The sequence below is a fragment of the Stegastes partitus genome, unplaced genomic scaffold (genome assembly GCF_000690725.1).
Source record: "Stegastes partitus isolate 25-593 unplaced genomic scaffold, Stegastes_partitus-1.0.2 Scaffold1580, whole genome shotgun sequence".
NCBI classification, from domain to species: domain Eukaryota; kingdom Metazoa; phylum Chordata; class Actinopteri; family Pomacentridae; genus Stegastes; species Stegastes partitus.
In genome coordinates this window covers 64,351-87,055 of record NW_007579311.1, presented here as the reverse complement: position 1 = coordinate 87,055, position 22,705 = coordinate 64,351, and the positions used below count along the sequence as shown (strand labels likewise).

Below are 22,705 nucleotides of genomic sequence, written 5' to 3'. Positions count from 1 at the left end.
CAGGGTTCGATTTGGTTTAGTTCCCCGACGGAATGCCAAGTCACAGATGGGATCACTGGAAATTTGAAATCCTGACAAAGTCTCTGTTTTTACAGCTTCTGGCTCTAATAATTGGTGTTATTTCAGTGATTTTTTTTTTTTTAAATCACATGTTTTAGATTTCAGAGGGTTGATACAGCTTTACCACATGAATCACTATGTTCAGTCTTATGTACTGCAACGTTAATCTTGTCATATGTCCATATCATTTAGTGAAGAGATATGTGTCCATCTCGCCCTCCTGCTTCCACTATCAGTACCTCCCTAAGGCAGTTTTACTCTCCGCTATTGTTCCTCTCATCCTCTCTCATCCTTCTCTTTGTGTCCCAGCTCTGGTTCGCCTTTGTGAACGGGTTCTCCGGCCAGATCCTTTTTGAGCGCTGGTGTATAGGCCTCTACAACGTGGTGAGTATCCGTCCTCGGTCACTCTTTTAGATTTCTCCACTCGCTCCCTCAGTCTCGCCCCCACTCCCACTTTCCCTTATATTTATTGACGGCTCTCACTCTATCTCTTAATCACCTGCTTTGTCTTCTTATCACTGCTCTTTCTTGCATGCCAGAGATGTTTGCATGTGTGCGCGTATGAGAGCGTATGTGTTCTGACTGCAGACGTCTGGCTGCAGATGCCTTCAGGCTCCCCTTTTCTTTTTCTTTTTTTTTTTTTTTTTAAACATCATCCTTTCATAGTTAACACTGATTGTCCAGCTACTTGAAGTGCATGTGTGCGTCCACGCTGCCTCTGTCATCCTGTGATTTAATGACTATGTATATCTTCTCTGTGCTGCAGATATTTACTGCACTGCCTCCGTTCACTCTGGGGATTTTCGACCGGCCGTGCAGCCAGCAGAACATGCTCCGCTTCCCACAGCTGTACCGAATAACCCAGAACGCTGAGGGCTTCAACACCAAGGTACGCTCACAAATCTGAAATCAAAGCGAAATCTGTCTTTCTTTTTTTCTTTTTTAAAAAAATCATACTTTGCATTCAACTTGTGGATCTTTGCGATGTGATGAGTGATTCCAGCTGTTTGTTTGGGACCCAAGCGAGTAAACAAGGGTGGCATGGACTCTGGGGTGTTTCCATGGCGACCTGTAATGAGATTCATAGCTCCAGAATAAGGAAGTCTTTCATTTTCGAGGGTACAGCAGCAACTCAAGCTACTGTACGTGTGTGTGTGTGTGTGTGTGTGTGCATATAGTACAGGAGGGTACTTCTGATGGCACGAACACAGTGGAAGTTGTGTTACTGTGAGGAATTGCTGTTTTTGTATGTTTTTATGTGTGTGGGAGAGTGGGGGCATATATGTGCTTTGGCATTAGCTTGCACTGACTTGTTTTCCACTATTTTCTCCCCCTTTTTTTCTCTCTGTCTGTCTCCTGTTCCATCTTCCAGGTGTTCTGGGGACACTGTATCAATGCACTGATTCATTCAATTATTCTCTTTTGGTTTCCGCTCAAAATGTTAGAGCACGGTGAGTGACTTGCGCGAGCAATTCTTTTATGATCCATTGTCCTGTTTGTTGACACTTTGTCATGATTTGTGTGCACGTTCTTCACAGATTCTCCCTTCAGAAACGGTCAAGGAAACGACTACCTGTTTGTGGGAAACATGGTCTACACAGTAAGTATGCCGCATGCAATTTCTGCGTGCGTATTTCCTTTTTATTTCTGTCGTTTGGCATGCAGATTTGTGCATTTTTTTGGCATCTGCACACTATTTGTGTACACTCCAGCCCCGCGCTGCTTCCTCAGAGCCCTTATGAGTCTCCAGTCAATCTCGTCCTGTCTAGCCACTCTGTCTCCTCTCCACATTCATCCATCCATTCTCTCTACTCTCCATCTCACACTCTCGCTATCATTTTACTCCCTACAGTGTCTTGAGAATGTCAGTTGTGTTTATTTGTTGTGTTGTGTGTGCGTGTGCGTAGACTACAAGTGGGGCATGTGGGGGTCCAGAGTATTTTACCAGACATTGCTGAGTTTACGATATAACATTAATGTTTATTATCTCCACAGTCGCCAGTGAACTAATCCGGTTTCTCTGTTTTTTCTTTTTTTTTTTTTTGTTGTATTTTTTAATTTGCTTACCCGCTCCTCTATGTGTGTGTGTGTGCAGTACGTGGTAGTTACAGTGTGTCTGAAGGCTGGAATGGAGACCACCGCTTGGACCCGGGTAGGAACATTAACATACTCTCAATGCACCACACCACATGTGCTGTATTTTACTCGACCGTTGATAAATAAAGAGGAGGTGGTGTGGGTGGGGGGGCGCTGCTCTGTGAGGACTTTCAGTGTGAGGTTTTTCATATTACCTGCTCTAAATGCTTCATAGTCAGGAAAGGCATGGGAAAAGATGTGGTGTACCTTGATCTTGTGGTGGAGGTTTGAGGTTTCTCAAACTGCAGTTGCTTGCACCTTTTTCTTCCAAACAGTTCACGTGTAGTTGCATTTTTTTTTTCTTAACCCGTTGCTCCCGTAAGACATTTCAAACATACATTTGCAAAAAAAAGAAAAGAAAGAAAGTCAGTCCAATTCATTTAAAGCAAACTGCTAAATATAGCTTTAGGAAATAAATTTGCAATCAATGAAAGGAGCTGCTCAGACAAAGTGTAAAAAGGGGAAAAACAGACCAGAGAACAGTGAGATGAGCATCTGCTGAAAGAGCGCTAAATACTGAATCTCAGGAGCGAAACAAATTTGATTTAATGTAGTTTTCCTAGAGACAAGATGTCCTCATTCTTTTCAAAGAATGTTCCTTTTCAAGTCATGAGATGGTAAAACGATACAGAAGAGCCGCAAGAATTAATCGATTAGATGATCGACAGAAAATAAATCCGCAACTGATTTAATAATCACTTCATCATTTTTGTCATTTTTCAGCTACAGTTACTCAATATTCTGTTTTCTGTTTTTCAAATGTAATCGATTTAATGCTATTGTTTGTCATATATTACAACTGAACAGTTTCAACCAAGCAAGCTAATTGAAGACGTCACTGGGGGCTTGGATAAATCATAAATGGCATTTTTCGTACTATTTTTTTTTAGAGACAAAACGTTTAATTACTACATTGTTAGTCACAGTCCATTTTATGTAAGGTGTAGTTATTAATTAATGCCATTTTATTTAATTCAGTTTTATTTAATTTGAGTGGATCAAAGCTTTTAGCGGTTGTTGATCCACCAGACAGTGTATACCATGTGGTTCAAGTTATATAAGTCCAGTCTGGGTATTTAACAGCAACACCATGTATAATCTATTGATACACATTTGAGGCCCGTCCTATTTTCTATGGGCAGTTATCCCGTTTACAAATAATCAAGCATGCAGCCACCATAATTTCCTGAAAGCTTATACCCTACTGACACGTGGCATCTTTCGAAAAGTAATTACCCACAACGCAACGATTTGTCAGCTGGAAGTAGATGGAATCCTAAGGAAAAGCGGCTGTGACGCTAAAGGCCAATTCCTGCTTTCTGTATGTCTGCAAGGTTGAACTATGTAAATGTTATGGGGGTTTGTGCAGACCCCTCTGCAACCATGTGGACTGTCTGCACTGCAAGCACACCAACTGCCCATGCATCAGGAAAACAAATGGTGCTCCAAACAAATGCTTGTTATGGGAAGATTTGAGGTGTTTTTCTCCATCGTCCACACCTTTGTAGTTAATCATTATAAGGGTTATATTTGGAGTAGTCGCTGCAGGAGCTTTGATTTCAATATGCGTTCCTTCGACGGAGCTGAAACACCGTCGGGGGTCCTAACTTCTCCAGAAGTCCTGTGCTATGTCCGCCCATCGTATCTAACCGGTATATCCGGTACAAAAGTGCCACGTCAAAACCAGCTTTTCAGTAACATCCACAGCCGTCCCGTGTGTTTCTCTGTGTTTGAAAAAGTGACTATCAGACTGTCGCGTGCCAATTGTAGTATGAAAAGAACCACGTGTGCGTCCGCCACCTTCAAAGTCAATATCGGTCATGTGGAAATCATGAATTGGCCTCAACCCAGACTACACAAAATTACCTCTTCTAATTAGTGAGAAATTGCCTGTGCTGTTTCCTCAGACCATCAACACGCCGCACGGTTGAAGCACTGGTCCCCCCCCTCGCTTTAGTAATGTTAGCATGCATGAAAATCTTCCTGTTTAGTGTCAAAACAAACCAGATACAACATATAAAACAAAAGTAATACGATAGTGCAATAACTCATTGTATTAGATGATTGCAGTGTACGTAGGCAAAACTTGTGTAGGAACTTTTGCCGTAGAAAAAACACTGTAAAAACAAAACGATTGTTTAAACACGGAAAAATCTGAACAAAGAATAAATAAACAAATCTAAGCGTGCGATTAAGCATGTGGTTTCAACTTTTAGTCCTGAAATAACACCAGCAGAAGTGGATGGAGAGTTTAGGGCAACAGAAGCTCAAGCGGTGACGTTATTTGGTTTGTTCCTACTGGTGGAGAGAAGCGAGAGAGAGAGAGAGTTAGACTGGCAGGATGGACAGAAAGGCTCTGACACCTTTGTCCGTTCAGCTGTCCACACAACAGCCTGGCAGTAATGAAGCAGGGTCCCACTGGAATTCACACAGTGTCCGCTTACAGCAGATCACAGAGAGCGGGACGAAGACAGGGGAAGGAGGGAGGGAAAGGTTGTCTATATTCGGATGAGCTGTATGTAAACTATTTGACCTCATGCTGTCTCTCTTTTCTGCCTCTTAATCTTCATCCTCTCTCAACCTCCCTCTCCCTCCTTTTTTTTTTCTTCACCCTCCTCTTTCTTTGTCTCTAGTTTTCCCACCTGGCAGTATGGGGAAGCATGGTGCTCTGGATGCTCTTCTTTGCCGTCTACTCCGCCATCTGGCCCACCATTCCCATTGCCCCCGACATGCTGGGCCAGGCAAGTCGCTCTCTGTAAACATGTGTCATCCATTTCAATAACAGGGGTTGATGGGGGGTTAAAATAGCTTCTTCCTCCTCCATCTCCCTTCTGCAACATCACCTGCCCCCTCCCTTCTTCTTGGTTTGCAAATACATGGCGCCTATAAGACTCACCTCTTGGGTGTTCCACGTCGGCGCTGCTGGAACCCCCCCCTCGGGGGGAGATTTATGCCCCCGCAGCCCCTCTCACCAGGCTTCCCGCACCTGCTGCGTGTCACCCGAGCCCCGGTCTTTTACTGCCCTCTGCGGAGGTGTTGACTCAAGAGGGTGGGCTGCTACTGCTGCTTGCTGGTGATGGGAGTCCAGTGGGGGTGAGGAGAGTATATGTGGGACCCCCTTAATTGAGAGACTCATTTTAGAGTTGGGGGGATGAAGGCAGGGGTGATATGAGGTGCCCCACTGAGCGGGTAGGGGAAGGGAATAGGCCCGTCTCAACTCCCCTCAGCCCATTAATTCAATTTGTGTCAGAAATCAGGAATGCGGTCAAATATCTCTGCAGCTGCTCAGTCTAACTGGGGAATGGTCAGAGACAGTCACCCCTCCCAAAACCCTCCATCGTCCCTCCTAACTACCCTATTACCTCTCTTATTTCCTCAGCTCCAACTATCTGTATTTCCATCTGTTCACGGGGGAACACGGATGGAAAAGAGCTGTGTATTTCTGCTCAGAACAACTGCATGTGTGAAATTAGGCGCCCTGTGTGTTGTCTGCAAAAGTGACGGAGACCAGCGGTCTGTTTCTATAACTGTAAGAAAACTGAGAAAATCGTTGTCACGCTGCGATCCTCACAGTGCATAAAGACCATGTGATATACTGTGTGTCCGGCGCTGTAAAAAATGTGTCTCCGTGTGTAGGTGTTTGTCACAGGCAGAGACATTAAGTATGTGTGAGTCCAGTTGGTTGTGATTCCAGCTGCTCCAGAGGATATTTTGCAGAGGTTGTCTGATTCATTTTCCCTGCGACCTCTTCCTCTGGGAACCAGATTGTCTCTGTGTCTGCAGATACAAACACGGGACACAGGAAACACATTAGATGGGCAATAAAATAGAACAAGTTAAGGACGTCATGGTGCATAAAGAGTTTGCGACCGCTGGCTTAACTGTTAATGCCTAGAGACAAAGGCTTGTGAAACACTGCAGAGCTCTTGCAGATAAGCGAAGAGGAGATGTTGGGTAATAATGAGAAAATGGAAGGATTTGCAGTAACAGGCGAGGACAAGCAACAGAAGATACAGTCACTTACGATGAAAGAAAGTTGTGAAAGAGTGAGATTGGTGGGAGAAAAGACATGTGTGGGAGGAAGAAGCAAGCAGACAGACAGACTGACAAATTGAGACAGTGGTTGGATGCATGATTAATCCCGGGAGACAGGGCGAGAAAGGGGTCAGAGATCAACGAGCCTGGCTGCAGCTGGACTGCACAGACAGGTAGCGGAGGGGGGATCTGCGGTTGCTCACTTGCATTTTTATCACTCAGCATCATAGAAGGTTTGTGTGACAGCTATGGGAACACTGCGCTCGAACCGGTTTGTGGTGCCGGCACGAGCTGTGAGAAAGCTCTTAAATATGTTTGACTAACATTAGGAGGGTTCAACTTTGGCTCGCCGTCTCCCTTTATGCTCTGTGTGGCTTTCACTGTGCTTTGACTCACATTTATCTCAGCCTTTACCACATGTGGCTCTGCGTCCCCGTTGCTGAGAAAAATGACTTAATCCTCCATTTGAATTAATATACGAGCGAAAATAAATGGGGCCTGTGTGTTGTCATTGCAGGCTGGCAGGGTGATGCAGTGCTGGCACTTCTGGCTGGGCCTGGTCCTGGTGCCTACTGCGTGTTTACTCAAAGACTTTGCTTGGACAGCGTAAGTAGAACGCACTTCATATAAATACATGGGAAATCCATACAGAGACTATTTGACTTAACAGAAGCGTTTACATAACCCATATTGAGTCTGTGTCAACACTTACGCACACTTTATGTTATGAATTACATGTGTCTGCTGAGTACAACACTCAGACTTTCCTTCACGGGTCTGATGAGCTTGTTTCTGCTCTGCAGCACACGTCGCACTGTGAGGAAGTCTCTGCTGGAGGAGGTGCAGGAGTTGGAGGCGCGAGCCGTCGATCCCGGGGCTGCAGTACTTCGAGACGCCAGCGGCCGCAGGTACGTGATCGCTGCAAAGCATCATGGGATCTCACCAGCATTCATACCCACATTTATTTTTATCATCAAATCAGCTTATCCTCTTGATTTTTGGACATTTGTTTTACTTTCTGTTCACCAAACGTCTCCTAATAGGCAAAACATATACAGATGATTCAAAGTATGTCCAATGAATGTTACAGCAGTTTTCCTGCAGTTTTTTTTTATGCTACTTGTGTTATATTTCTTTATGTGTGAAAATAACCTCTGTCTCCCCTGTGGCACCGTCCACAGGGCCGAGGCCAAGGCTGAGGTCCCGTAGAGCCACAAGTGCTCACAGAGGTAGTTTCTGGGTTTGCACTGTCCCACTGTGTGAACTGTGACCTCAAATGACCTGTGTGCTTCACTGCAAGCTGTCTTGGAGTGACTCTTGCTTGTTTTTCATAAACTGACTTCACATTTCTCCCCATTTACCTCTTAATTCCATCTTAAATATTATTTTCACATTTTTTCATTCCTCTTGTCGTTACATTTTTACCATTCTTCCTGATTTCTTCATAGGTGGATGAATTTGAACTGCTGTACAGATCTGGTGTGTTTACTGTTAGTCTGTAGCTCCTGTGATTTAGCTGTGTGTGTGGTGTTATTAGAGCCTAGAACTAAATTATACAGTCTACACTGTATTTAGGATTGTAGAGGTTTGCTCATTTGCTGCACTGGTGGAAAGTAATTTAGCACGAGTACTGCACTTGTAAAATTAAGACCAATCAAGTATTTTACATTTAATGCTGCTTTTATACTGCTTTATTTTTCTACTCCAAAACATTTCGCAAAAATGATTGTACTTTATACACCACTACATTTATCTGATCTAGCAGGACAAGTATAGAGACGAGTCCATCGTCTCTGTTTCTAAATCCTGACTGAAACTCTTCAAACAAACCATTCCTGTACATATGGTCACCTAATTTTGCAGCAGGGTTTTCGAGGATTTTAAAGATAAACGGGAGGGTTTTCGCTCTTTGTTCTGTGTAAACACAGCCTGCAGTTCAGCCGAAAAGTCCCTGAATTTTTGTCCCGTTACTGTTTGTTGCATTTGAGTCACTAATCGCTTCCACAGAGGAGTGCAGATTTTTAATGTTTTTTACAGACTCTGGTTTGGGCGAACGCTTTATTTTTGCAGACATTATTTTAAACATGAGACATGTAGAATAAAATGACTTTGATTAAATATTTTAAACCATAACTTTAATCTTTGATTTGGATATGTTTTCTAACAGCATGTCACAGATGAATACTTCAAGGACCATTAGAAAGTTGATGATCCAACAATTCTTGTTGTTTTTGCAGTTTCTGGCTCTGATAAATGGTGCAATCTTGGCAATTTTTTTTTAAAAAAACAACATGCCTTTCAAACCCACTGGAAAGTTTTTGAGGTTCTATTTAAAATAAATACATTGATCAAACCTAACATGGAGTTGCTAATTGAGGGTAAAACATTCTTCTAGCTGAGATCTGAAGACATGTTCCTGGTTTAGATGTTACAGGTTACTTTACAGGTTCAGAAGCACAAAAATGTAATCAACAAATAAAATATAGAAATAAATGAACAAGCCAACAGCATATAAAGTTGTTAAAATTAGCCTTAGCCTCATCCTTAAATTGATCTTACATGTTAAACCATCTGTTATAAGTAGACATAATGAGTGCTTAAGTGAAGGGCGTGAGTACGAGTATTACAATGATTTGTATAATCCACTGATATTATGAGTTAAAAAAAAGGAAAACAAAGTCAGATGTGAGTGAGTCACCCCAACAAGCTGATTCCTTAGAGCAGTGTTGGTTCTCAAAAGGAACTGAAGACGTGTGAGGTATGTTTTCAGGTTGGGGAGGGATGAGTGGGTAACTGCTCCTCCTGACCCGTCCTAGACTGACCCTGCTTTTAAAAGCAGGGCCAGATCCTCGAGTTCTCTCCACTTAGATTCAGAGAAGTAAGGGTGGGCAGAGAAGCAATGGAGCAAAATGGAAAAGAGCACATCTGTGTTTGTAGTTCCTGTGGAGGTCTCGGGGGTAGGCATGGGAAAGGGTGGAAACGTAGAGTGCAGGAGTGTCTCGAGGGAAGAGTTCAAACGGAGCACATCCTTGGGCCTTTTTGAATCAGCAGGTATCCACAGAGAAACACCATGGTAGCAGTAGGGACGACTTGAGTCGCACTGAGGCATGAGCCTTTTATTTATTTGTCCACCCACCGTTTAAGTCTTTTATCATTCACTCAGCACTGTCATCTATCTAACAGACCTTACTTTTGGGCCAAAGACTCCTTCAACAAACTTCAGAGCTCCTCTTTTTTCTTTTCTTTTTTTCCACAAACGCTCCAGTTAAGATTCCCAACAGTCGTATACAGTTATAAGAATTTCCTAACTGCTTATTCCAAATTTTAGCCTTGGGAAGGCTGGCTCTGGTCCATAACTACCCCACTGATCCTCATCACCGCTGCGTACAGTGAGGGCCAGGGAAAGCCCTTGTGTTTGAAATAACGCTACATTGGCTGATAGTCGTACCAAATGTATTCTTTCAAATGAAACTGCCAAATGTTGACTTCCTGGCGTGGCAGCCGGTATAGCTGCAGTGATGGTGATGAGAAAAGAGAGAAATACATGAATGCAATAAGTGTGAGTGCATGCGTGCATTTGTGTGCAATATCTGGAAAGGGCTTAGTTATTTTTGGTCACTGGAGGAGAGGAGCCGTGACGGCGTGTGGTCTCAGAACAGAGGATCCAGTCTTCTTCTTGGAAAGGGGGGAGTTAAGAGGAGAGGAGAGAGGAGCGGGGAGTGGCCGGGGGTGAGGAATAGTTTACTGTGGATGTCCTGTTACCCTGCAGGCAGTTTATGGCTTACTGTTGGGTTAAATTGAATGTCAGGAGCACTCAATATCAAAGCCACCTCCTACCTACTTTCTGGTCTTAAGTCCACTTAGATTTTGTTGACTTATTGATCAGTGTGTTTCTGTGCTGACCCCTGAAGGAGAGTTGTACTTTTATGCCTGGCATACTGCAGTGTTGTGCTCTGGGACAGTAGTGCATTTACACATTAAAAAAAAAAAGTCACGGATGCAAAACGATGTCAAACCGCCACCAGTCGTAACTGAAAACTTAGCAGCAAAGGCCACGGAGAGATCCCTACTCTAATTAAGAAGTATTTCACAGTAGCTAGCAGTGGTGTTGTGTGAGTGGTAGAGATTCTCTCTTTTGACCTTTTCGGTTGTGTGCGGAGACTGTGGAGTAACTGTTCTCTCTTGCTTTTCTTTGCAGTCTAAACGAACGAGCCCATCTGCTGACAAGAGTCTTTAGGAAAACACCTTCGAGCGTAGGACGCTCAAACTCGGTGCAGCAGACGGTGTCACGTGAGTGTCCTTTCCACAGACAGATACTGTGTCTATATCCATGTCTTGCCTCAAAATAGGCCTTAAAACTGACTTTGCATGCTCTGGTTTAGTGGCCCAATCCCAATCGCCACCCTCAGACTCAGACTTTGAGGCATGTTCCCTCTAAGTGCATAAAGGCTCTGATGCAGACCATTGTGTGCCCTTTCTTCAAGTGTGCTTTTGTGCAGACTTTCCCAAGAGACTTGTCCATAGGTCATAGTGAAATTTGTGATATATAAACGTGGTTGTCATCAAAAAATGTACACAAACCCACCATGTAGGGAACAAAGCCACCAGGAAGTTTATGTACAAGTAACAGCATCTGGCTGCTCTCTGTTGTGGTTGTTTATTGCATGTTTGTAGAGTTTTTTGTATGTCCAGTCGAACGCCTGCATAGGGTTCACATAGGTTCATTATTTTCATTGTTTTTGGTAGTTTTCTAAAATCTAGAAACACTGTTATGTCACAAATGGGGAGCGATCAACCAAGCAGCTAATCAGAAGGAAACACGATTCCAAATTAACCTCTTTTTAATGCAAATGAATTGTTTCCAAACCAAGTGCTGTCATAGTAGTGTTTCCCATTTCCTCCTGTGTGGATTCAGTCTTCACAAACTCATGCACTCTAACACTGCAGCTGTAATGTTAGTGGGTGTAGTGCTGAAGCTTTGAGGTGGAGATTTAGGTTTGGGCCAATGTGTAAATCTTGTTCAATAGTTTAAATGAGTGGAAAATCAATAATTTCAGTGTTTCCCTGTGTTTATTCCTCCATTCACTCTCATTACATGAAATGAGGAGCTGTGAAAACCCACATCTAGCTCAATAATCAACGTGTGTTTTGACAACATAATTTGGATGAGGAAGAATAAGTCATACCAGTATTTACGTAATCGGCTCCAGTGGGCCAATACTCATGTTCACTGGATGCTAGCAAGATAAAGGATGTTTCTTTTAATAATAAATCTGCTGCACAGAGGAGATGGCAGACATGGCATTTAGTGTATTTCATGCAGATGTCAGCATCGACAAATGTCAATGCCCAATGATATCGAGATGAAAACATTACACCCGGAGTTGTCACGTTCATTTGCCACCATTACCTGATGTTTTAACAAGACAACATGCATCCTAATGTCTGCAGAATATACACTGCCCCTCTGTAGCAGCTGAAAATGTTGCAGCCTCTTCGGACATGTAACCCATTGAACATCTGAGAGATCTGGATAGACGTCTTCAAAACTGCGATCCTGTCCCCCTAAAACAGCTCTTCGGGAAGATTACAAAATTCTACAAGCAAACATCAGTAACCTTATTAAATCTATACATCTATGACTCTACTCTTCATCCAGCCCTTTATCATTTCCTGTATAGTTCATACTTAGTTTTTCATGACTGGGTATTGAAACAACACTCATTCCACTTTGTTAAAAAGAATAAAAGGGATTAGATAAAATATTAACACTGTATTTATTTTTGATGTTTCATCCACAGCACACCAGTTGAACCTCTGACATTCATCCTCTATTGTCTCCCCTGCAGATGGCTATGCCTTCTCTCAGGAGGAGCACGGTGTGGTGTCCCAGTCCCAGGTAGTGCGCTCCTACGACACCACCCGCCAGCGTCCCAGCCTCTAGCCCCACCCCTGATCAAGGCGTTGGCTCACCGTAGCAATGGTTGTCCAGGTGACAGCGGAGACAGACTTAAGCGACACCCTCACGCTGGGTGACCGACCCCTGCTGTGGCCTTACTGGAACTATGACCGGACCCCTCGCCGGGGGCGGGGGGTCGCGGTCAGGCGTGGTGGCCGTCGCCAGCGCGTGGAGGACTGACTTGGGAGAAGGGACCAGGCCAAATATACAGAACAAACATTGTTGAAACTCACAAAAAGCTGCACAGGCATGAGCAATCACATCCACGCACAGACATGACAAGTCAAACTCAGAGACTGCTCCTCATATCTGTATACCCGTCAGACTGGGTTTGATTCATGCCGCTGTGTGTCGACGTGTGTGTGTGCGCGCCCGTGTGTGCGTGTGTGCGTGCGTTCCCGTGCGTCTGTATCTGCCTGTGCATGTATGTCTGCACGCATTGGCGCTCCTGTGTTCGTGTGCATGTGTGTGTCGGTCCATGTGCGTTCGCTTCCCTCTCATCTCCCGCCCAAGAGGTGGCTCGTCTGTCAACACATGCCGACGCGGAAAGAGACGTCATAATAAACGCACACACTCACACACGTACAGATGAATTCCTTTTTAAAGGGATGGAGGGAAGCCTGCCGGAGCCCTGCACCCCAGCTACAGGCCGCAACCCACCCTCATTCCATCGCAGCACCAAGCCTCACTGCCAAACACAGCAGAGATGCCACTGAGGCAGAACCCCAAACTGGACCACCACCCTGCTGCAACCCCTCCTGCCCCACTGGGACCTCTTGTTGCTTATCTGCCTCCTTCATTTCTTCCCTCCTTATCTCCTCCATCTCATAGCCGCTCTGCAGCCTCCATGTCTCTCCTCCTTTACAAAAAAATCCACTTTATTTTTCCTGTTTTTTTTGTTTTTTTTTTAAATTCTGACCGCTCCTGTGATCCCCGATGCCGCCTGTCTAGCATCGCCAGCTGATGTAGAAGCAGCATGCCTGGCATTAGCGCTTCCTCCTTCTTTTCTGTTGGAATTCCACTCTTTACTGGACTGTTTCTCCTTTTTTTTTTTTTAAAGTGGACATTAATGTGAATTTGTTTATAATTTTTTTTTTCTTTTCATTAATGCCTGTTTTTGTACTCATATGTGAAGACATGTCTTAGAGGGAATATTTTACTTGAACTAGTCCTAATAGGCATCCAAAAAGAAGGGATTTGATTGAAAAACTCGGGTAAATCATGTGTTTTTTCTGGCTCGGGGATTTGTCTGAATGTAGAGTCCATTGTCTGTGTGCTCCGCGTGGAGGACTCTCTGGGTCAGGAATGCAAGACTGAAAGGTTGGGAGATGGGGGGGTTCCATCTGAGTCCTAATCATTAAATCTAATCAATCCATGGCCTGACCAAATGTCTTTGTGTTTTGACTGTAAGCTGTGTATTCATGCAATCAAGTGGGGTGTTTTGAGTCCAACTGTTGCTCCAGGCAAGCCAGAGCAGCTTGGTTTACGTTTCGCGCTGAAAATAGAAAAGAAAAAATATATAGAAAAGGATGATTTGTACATGAGACGCATATGATTTCATATATTAACAGGATCAAACCTCTCCCACGCTCCCTTTCTAAGCTCAGGAGAGTCAGTGTAGACGGACCATTAGTAGATCAATTCACCCCCCGTCCCCTGACTGGAGATCCCTTTCCCACCCACCTTCCTGGATGTGGCCCAGCCCAAACCAACTACAGCTGCTGCTTCCAATATGGAGAATCCATCGGGCCGCCGGCCGAGCAGGAGCCAGAGAGCCATTTATGCTTTTCAACTCCTCCCCAGTGACTCTCCAATGGCCCGCTCCGCTTTCCACATTACTGTAGCTGAGTTTCTGAAGGAGCCTGCCAAAACTCTACACCTCCACACCATCATAGTTTCAAACTGTCCATTGTTGCGGTTTATTATTTCTCCTCTCTGTGTGTCGGCTGATGTGACAGGTATTCGTTCTGTCCTCTGTGGGAGGTAGAACTGTCTGTGAATGTGTGTAATGCCTCTAATAGCTTAAGTATGTGTGTCTTTGTGCGAGTGTTTTAAGGGGATTAAGACATCCCATTCGCCACACAGATTTGCTTTTTGTTAACAAAGCCATGTCTCCAAATGTGTGTGTTTAAGTACCGCTCGTATCTTCATGGTTTTTAAAGCACAAAACATTGCCTGTTGTGTTCTTCTGTCAGTACAAACTGATGAAATAGTGAAACGCGAGCTCTTGACACGCTGCTTTCTTTTTTCAAAATCTTTATTTTTTTTTCAAATTCATATGAAAAATGATTCTCCTGCATCAAATCTCTTTGTTTCAGACGGAGCAGACACATTCGGTTTAAGTGAAGCCACTGTTTTACAGATGGTTTTGCTTTGTCTCACACAAGCTGCCCGCTGTATCTTACAGACATTATGCGTGGAGAACAGAAGAGGTGCACAGACATACTGGTTTCAGTACTCAGGGACATCTCAGGCTGCACGCTCAGTGGAGCAGCACATTCCGCAAGTTGCATGTTTCTCAGTTACCGGTGACCCAGCTGTGCAACAGCACACAGAATGGCTTAAAATCCAACAACTTTCACTTATTTTTTCAGATTAACATCCAATAACTGCCACTTCTGTGTCTTTCTTGAGTGGAAAATAATGAGTCAGAGGTGCCCTGGAGCTGCCTGTGCTAATGCACTCAACTGTGGTAGTGTTAAATACACACACACCTCTCACAGGAGAGAAGTGAAGGGGGCAGCTGGCAGAGTTTTTGCTGTATAATTAACTCTGTAATCTTCAGAGGACTGCCTCTCACTCCTCTGTCACACACTCACACTTCCAAGGAACATTAACTGCCAGCCTCGTGTGAATATTGTCATTTTTGGGGTCTGTGAGTGTGTTTCCGCTCAGGGCAGTTGGGGTTTTTGTGTTTTTTCTTTCTGGGTGGCAGGAGGGGGGTTGTATAGTAGGGTGGAGCGTCACAGTCCGTGTCCTGTGTTCACTTCATTACAGTTTAAATGGCCTACGGGGAGATTGCGACTGCCTTTCACATCACGCCACCTGCATTTCCCATTACACAAAGTTCACTCACAGTTACTCATAAGACCACATCCCTCCACACTTCACACTCTCTCCCAAACTCACACACACATACAGTACAAACATCTATCCACATGCTTTCTTTCCTCATATTTTCAACACAAACAAAAATATACTGTATTGTAGAAACCACTCACAGTCATTCACAAGCACAGATGTGCACATGGCATAAACACAGCATGTGGTCATATTTTTTTTGCTTGAATATCCATTTGTCATACAGTCCCCTGCTATAAATCATCCAGTCATCACTCATTCCCGCACATATAGGCCAACAAATCTTTTTTCTCGATCACACACACATCCATGCAAACACAAACACATGCAGCCTTTATTTGAGCTGCAGGCTGCAATGAACCGTGCATTATTACCCATCTGGGCTATATAACCTTCCAAGATGCAGTTTTGTCTTTACATCAAGACAGAGAAATGTTTACGCATCCATTTTACCCCATCTAAGGCTGAGCTTAGCTCATTCCGACTTGCCAAGAGATCATGTGAAACACTAAACAGACACACATCACACACTATAGCAGAGCAGGCCCTGCTACCAGCAACAGCTTCATGAGTCCTTCACATGAGTCTGATTCGCTGCCTTTTTGATTTCCCACTCTGGCGTAAAGATTTCTGCCGCAGCTCTCACAGGTTAAACTTCACAAGTCAGTCTTTGCAACAAAGTGGTTGAGTGGTCTGCAGGTTGGCCCCTCATCACACTGTCACTGGAGGGTATTTCTGGTCACTGGTGACACTGGACCCTACGGTGGGAGGAGGGCAGGGGGACTGGAGGGGTCTATAGCCTCCCTGAGTGGGGTCCAAGAAGGTTGGGGTAGGGGACACGGGGTGGGCGTAGCCGATGTACTGCGGGTGCAGGAACTGTCCCTGGTGAGGCATGATCTGGGTGGCCTGCTGGCAGTTGAGAACTGAGAAGTTGGTGGGCATGTTGACGAAGACGCTGGCGTCGGGCGGCAGGCAGCAGGAGGCCTGCGCCCGCATGAGGGGAGGCGGTGCTGGGCGGGGGGCGGCGGGCGGAGCAGAGGAGCTGGACGAGGTGGCTGTGCTGGACTGCCGGGATGAGGAACCTCTGGAGGTGTTTGCCATCATGGGGATGGTCTCCAAGAGGCGGCCGCCACTGCTCCCACCTCCTGTGGCACCTGATGATGACAGCTCCTGCTTGGGCCGGAGGCAGCGGCAGCAACACACGGCAACCACAGAACCCACCAGAATGAAAGCTACAAACACTGAGCCCACGATCAGGAACGGCACATAGATGGGCACTACAGAGATGAAAGAAGAAGAAGAAGACACATCAGAATTAAAAGACAATTAAAAGGCCTATTTTAGCAGCAGAATATTGAGTTAAACATGTAACGTCATGCTCACGTGTACCCCTCTGCACAGGAGCTCCTAGATGTGAGTGCAGATTGATTAAGACAATGAAACAAAAGACTGAACAAGAGGAGTGTTTGGAGTTGAGTAGGAGAATGGAAGGTACACTGGGTTTGGGTCCCTGGGGAGTCCCAGGCTCTCATTAGCAGGTATTAACTTTGTTTTGGTCTGTTTTAATCCTCCGCACCCTGCTGTGTCCCCACCCTCCTCCACCTTGCAGACCTCTGTGTGTTTGCATGGGTGACATTCTTAAGCCCAACTGACCGCAGATATTTGTGACCCTTCTCTTTTTTTTCCAGGCTATTTATGACTAAGCCTTTGAAAATAACTTACTCAAGTTGAACTACAGTACTTGGCATCAGCTTAAAGAAAGGTATTAAAGTGGACTGATTTAATGTAGCTGAATAGGAGGTTATTCAGGCCTTTAAATCAGGGGAGTGAGCCAGTTACTTCTCACTGACCTTTTATTTCTTTTTGTTTAAAGCAACAAATCATTCTCCCAAAGTGTGTAACTCTCCTGATTCCACCAATCAGAGCATCGTTTACTGGGTCAAACAGCAGAAGCTTTACTGAACAGGTTAAAGTCTTGACAGTTTTATATGTGAAGATCTCAGTTGCAGTCTGTAAATTTGTGAAGTGAGCAAGAGGCGCTCCAGCAACAACTTCGAAACATGATAACTTTCCTTTTCAGTTTCGCTAACTGTACCTTTTTCCACCAAAAAGTACAGATTGAATGTGTTTGGCTGAAACAGGGTGACATTCAAGATGAGGTCACTGATGAGGTGTTTTCCTCAATCGTTCATTCCCATGCTCACTGGCACAAACACCTTAGGAACACAATAACGTCCATGTTACATTATAAGTGATTAGTTGTGTTTTATTGTTCCCACAGGGTGTAGTTATTTTCCACTTTGAATGTGCCCGTGTGTTACGAGGTGTAACTGTATGCCAGAGAGAGAGAGGTGGCAACTGGCTCCAGTTTCCTTTTGTCTCTGGACTCTTTGAAATACATCCACACGACTTTGAGAAAATGCTCATCAAAAGTAGCAGGGTATTAAAAGGATTACTGCCTGAAACTTGTTAAGAGCTGGAGGTCATTCATTGGCAGAGCCTGGTAACAAAAGATGCAGGCTAGCGGCAGAAGAGGCCGAGGCATGGTGACATGAAACAAACCAGGACCCTGACCCATTTCCATTAGACCAGAAGTGGTGTCAACTTCAGAGGCGAATGTACCTCACAGCTACACACCTCCCAGTAAACAGGTTTTAGCAGGAACTTCGTATGGCAGCACAAATGTCTCAAGGAGACTTTCTCTGGCCTCGTTTCCTGCACTTATACGGTCTCAACCTCAACATTTCTGCTTCCACTCCCTTTTTTCTGCATGGGTGATGAGGATTAGCAATTGCAAAAACTTTCTTCTTGTGTTACTTCATCCCTTCTTTTGCTGCAGAGCTACTTTCCAAAATGCTTTGGAGTAAATCACTGATGCAAGACAAAAAGGTCCTGCTTGAAGTTGAGCATGCAGAGTGGTGGAGGAAGTATTTTACTTGAGTAGAATTACCAACACAACCATCTAAAACTGCTCTATTGTAATATATTTCACTGTTGGATCATTACTAATGCATCCGAGTAGAGCTACTTTTAACTGCAGTTAGTCCCACGGTTCCCATCCTAAGGGTCGCTGCCCCTCCAAAGGGTCACAAGATAAATCTTGAAGGTCAAGAGATGATTAATGGAGTAGAAAAGAAGAAACAAAACTAAAAGTGTGTTTCCATGCTGGTAGCTCTGTCAAACTGTGCTTAGGCACAGTTGTGCTTTGAGCTGAATGCTAATGTCAGCACGCTTACACGACCACATGCTGATGTTGAGCAGGTACGAAATTTACCATGTTAACCGGTTTTGTTTAGCACATTAAATACACACAAAATGCTTTTACAAAGTAGACTGTTGGCCTGTTGATGGTTCTGGATGAACATTCAGGAGATCATTAAAGTTACCTTTCATCCTTAGAGACACCTCACAAGCATGTCTAAAAACTAACTTTGTGCCAGACAAATATTTTCTTTGTTTTTTTGTGGAATATTGGATGATTGTATCACTTGATTTAAATCTAAGTTAAGCCATTTGGGAGGTTCGGGGAGGAAATGTCTTTTCGGTGGAACTGCCAGCAGCTCATAAACATGAAGAGTGACGAAGCAGACTCACAGTAGGTTTTTCTGAAAGGGATCACAAGACAAAAATGTTGTGAATCCCTGGTTTAATGATTAGCAATGTGTTGTACTTTATGAGCACAGGGAAATATGTTTTATTTAAAATCTTAACTAATATTCCTCTCTGAAATGTTGGGGAGTGCAGACACTTGATTAAAGTGCGGTATTTGAGTAAATGCATTTACTTCTCAAATCTAGTATAATGACACAGAGTCCAGTCTGAAAAACCTTCTCACACTCACCATGTTTCAACAGAAGGACTTCGTTTCTTGATTTCTTGTGCTGTGAGTGAATCTTAGGCACAGAAGCCACATTTTGTGCACATGGCCGTTGAAGCCGTCCTATTGTTCCCTGTCACTTGTCCACACCTGTTGCTGCAGTTGAGCCGAAGCAGCCATGCAGCAGCAGCAGCAGCCGCCTCTCCTAAGCCCTTGTTTTGGGCAGAGTCTTTGTGGCTGGCTGGCTGGACTCCCCCTGTCTCCTTGGGCTATCCCAGGGGCATTCTCCTGTTCCTTAATACCATATGTTCCTTCATGTTGAGCACATTAATAATTTCCTGCCTGTTTTTCTCTGACATTGCAGTGTGTATCTTTCTAAGATGATGAATAGGCTGGTTGAGAAATGTATAAAATGCACAAAGTGAACTGGGCCATGCCTGAAAAAACACTTCCTCTTTTCTTAGTGAGTAAAAAGCTGCTTTTCTTTAAGTTTTTTTGGCTGGAGGCCACTGGATGAAATGTATATACCTCTTCCTGCAGTGATAAGGCATGATAGTATTAGCAAATGACAGATTATAGCTGGAGGACCAAAGGGGGCATAATATCCTCCAGGGAAACATGAAAAAAGTCTGGCTCTCATGTCCAATATTTGATCCATTATCTACTGGTTGACTTTTATTCAAGATGTGATGCAGCTTCAAGAGAATATAGATGAATTCATGGGAATGTAAGTAATGATGAATGAGGGGCTGGAAAAGTCAGAGGTCTGCGCTGTCATTTAATCCTCTATATAAGTTGGAAAATGTGGGTTATTTTTTGCCTCAGGTTTAACGATGCCTTTCTTAAATGTATGTATGTATCTCGTTTGAGAGTGTGCGAATTCCTTAAGGCCCACAGACACTGGAGAGGCTGCAGTGGGGAGGAATTACAGTAGAAGCTTGACGACTGGACAGAGACTCCACCAGCCTGGTAGGAAATGATACATAACGCGATTTGTGATTTTTTATGAACAGAGCTGTCAGCACCCTTGGCGAGCCACTGTCCAAGATCCGGTCAAGTCCAAACTTGATCCCCGTGGGGACAGCGTGATCTGAGCCCGGCCCCTCTTGCACTGTTACAGAACAAACACGGCTATTTATAAAGTGCAGCAGCACGGCACAGTTTGCCATTTGTGCGCGCAGTTAACTGGTTTTTTGGAGGAGTCTGCTGTCTCCTGTGCAGCTGTCGTTGCCAACCGGGAACAGGCAGCAGATGAATCCCCTGACAGGGAGACACTGTGAGTCTGCTGAGGTTTATGGGAGGAAACCAAAGCTTGTAATAGGTCCGCATTTACAATATCAAATTTAAGACATCCTGTGCATGCGAATTGGGCACTATTAAATGTGTAAATCTGGCTTGTACAATATTTTTAGATTTAGAATCAATATAAAAAGATTTAACTGAGACTACACTCACTCCAGTGGAGCAACAGGTCAGTAATAGTGCATTGTCTTTCTACATCTCAGTCTTCTCTGGCATTGATCACTCTTTAATCTACAGTATTTAAGAGGAGATTAAAGGCTTTTTGTTGAGACAGTTTCTATTCTTTTGAAAGTCCTCCCATGATTAAATCACTTCTTCAGTCTTACCTTTACACATTTCTTTGTCCCTTTTCACTACCCTCCGCACTCTTTTGCAGCTCATCTTTGAACTTTAATTTCTTTTTATTGCTACACTTGCAGTAAAAGGTGGCTATTGTTAATATTATCAACAATAACTGTGTCAGTAGTGGAATTTATGGACGTATATACCTGCACCGGAGTCCTTGTTCTCCTTGCTCTCTGTCCCGGGCTCCTGTGCCTGCCGGTCGTTATCACAGCTGCCCTGATCCAGCCGTGCGTCCGTGCTGGAGCAGCAGTAGCGCAGCTCGCATTTCCCGCAACAGATGATCGCGTCCTCTCCGTCAATCTTCTCCGGGCACTGGAACCCTTCTTTCCAGACGCCCTGGGCGTCGTGCCAGCCATGGCAGTACTCCCCGCTGGCTTTCACGTCAATTATAACAAGGAGCAGAGTCACAATCACGGTGACAGACATCGGGAAACCTCCTCCCCACATTCTCGGCCAGGTGGCCCGCAGCCGCACGCTGGCGCGCAGGGAAACACAGAGAGGTTTTAGTCCCCGCGTTGAACCTGGAGAGGGGGGTGATACGCTGGGTCTGTACGATAAAGGGAGCTGAGGGGATGAAGTGAGGGAGCCACAAACCACTTAGAGGCGGTCATTTGTTAGAGGAATCCCGTGCGTAATTCAGATCCAACTTCTCCAAAAGTGCTCCGTAGCGCAGGCGATTATCCAGGAGTTGCACAAAAAACCGAGTAGATGGTGCGGAAAGTAAAATTGTCACAGAAATGATGGACCTCAGCCTAACTGATACTCCAGTTGTAAACCGTCAGAGCTCTGGTAAATCCAGTTTGGAGCGACTAATGGATTTCCTCTGGCACGGCAGCGGGTCTGTCTCCTCCTAGCTTTTCAAATGACTTTCCGCAGGGATGCAGGGAAACCAACACTTGTAGCCTGATCCATGGGCGCACAGCTGCTATCACTCCTGAGTCCTCTCACCGCAGGCCCCGTGCGTAAAGATAACGTTTCGAACTTTTGTGGCGTGGTCTGCATTGTTGAGTGTCAGAAGTCAGTCAGCCAAGTCTGTGTCAGTCCGGCCAGATTGAACTGCAGCGCGCAGGGTCTATCCCACTTTGTGTCAGAGGGAGAGGGGCGTGTAAAAAGTCAGATGCAAATGCACACCTCACTGTAACACGGTGATAAACTGTCGAAATGACCAGAGTCCTGTTCAAGCCTTCAGAGTAAATCATACAATGTGAAATAAAATGCTGCAATTTTGGTGAAACCCCTTTCCAAGAAAATGATGTGAAAAAAGATACTTCAACAGTACAAATAAATATGTTTCCCCTCTGACCATCTGCTCCGACACTGTCCCCCAGACTGGACTCAAACTTTCAACTTTTAGCCAAGGAAATTTACATCTCCATCACGCCTTCTACAGATCTGAAGATATGCGGAGAGATTTCGGAGACATTTTTGGTTAAATTAATTCTAGCTAATTTACATGTCACCTCTGCTGAGCTGCTGTTATTTTAAAGGTGACACACTTTGCTTCCAGTGAAATGGTGCCGTCTTGACGCAGCCGCTGACATCATTCCAAATCAGGGATTTGCCTGGAGCAGTTGCCCCAGAGTTCAGTTACAGTTTGAGCTTTGTGCTGAATAAACCTCCCTGTCAGTTCTGTCCTGGTGAAGAGCAGCTCAGACTTTTGGCAGTTTGGCACTTTGCCTGCAGGGACCTCTCCTCTGCGCACTGGAACACAGATTTGAGTGGTGACATTGCCATCTAGTGGTGCTGCCAGATGTCTCCTCAACTGCAAACATCTGGCAGCACCACCATGAAGCAGAAAATCAAGTTTTATTAGGGCTTGGTGGGTATTAGAGAGCGAAATAATATGCAGGATTCCCATGTCATCATGATTATACGCACAAACAGTCAAGAGGATATATAGAAAGGACATATGTCTGTCGTTTGACATTATGACAAGGCTACAGTGCAAAGTAGTCATGGTTTGACTTGAC

At 44.6% G+C, this 22,705-nt stretch overlaps 2 protein-coding genes across 2 annotated transcripts in view; one reads left to right on the top strand and one right to left on the bottom strand.

Moving 5' to 3' along the window:
* atp8a2 (ATPase phospholipid transporting 8A2) overlaps positions 1-13,573 on the top strand; it is a 57,688-nt gene extending 44,115 nt beyond the window's left edge. Inside the window, exons 28-37 of the mRNA XM_008300737.1 lie at positions 370-444; positions 827-949; positions 1,433-1,511; positions 1,599-1,660; positions 2,156-2,212; positions 4,830-4,937; positions 6,749-6,837; positions 7,035-7,139; positions 10,430-10,521; positions 12,081-13,573. Coding sequence (XP_008298959.1) covers positions 370-444; positions 827-949; positions 1,433-1,511; positions 1,599-1,660; positions 2,156-2,212; positions 4,830-4,937; positions 6,749-6,837; positions 7,035-7,139; positions 10,430-10,521; positions 12,081-12,175 — 885 coding nt within the window. The 3' untranslated portion in view covers positions 12,176-13,573. The remainder of the gene's footprint in view (positions 1-369; positions 445-826; positions 950-1,432; positions 1,512-1,598; positions 1,661-2,155; positions 2,213-4,829; positions 4,938-6,748; positions 6,838-7,034; positions 7,140-10,429; positions 10,522-12,080) is intronic.
* Positions 13,574-14,429: 856 nt separating this feature from the next.
* shisa2b (shisa family member 2b) lies at positions 14,430-21,859 on the bottom strand. The gene is made up of 2 exons (XM_008300734.1): positions 20,879-21,859; positions 14,430-16,548 (listed from the first exon to the last, which is right to left on the bottom strand). Exons 1-2 carry the CDS (start codon positions 21,180-21,182, stop codon positions 15,983-15,985), a joined length of 870 nt encoding a protein of 289 aa, XP_008298956.1. The 5' UTR covers positions 21,183-21,859; the 3' UTR covers positions 14,430-15,982.
* Positions 21,860-22,705: the final 846 nt, after the last annotated feature.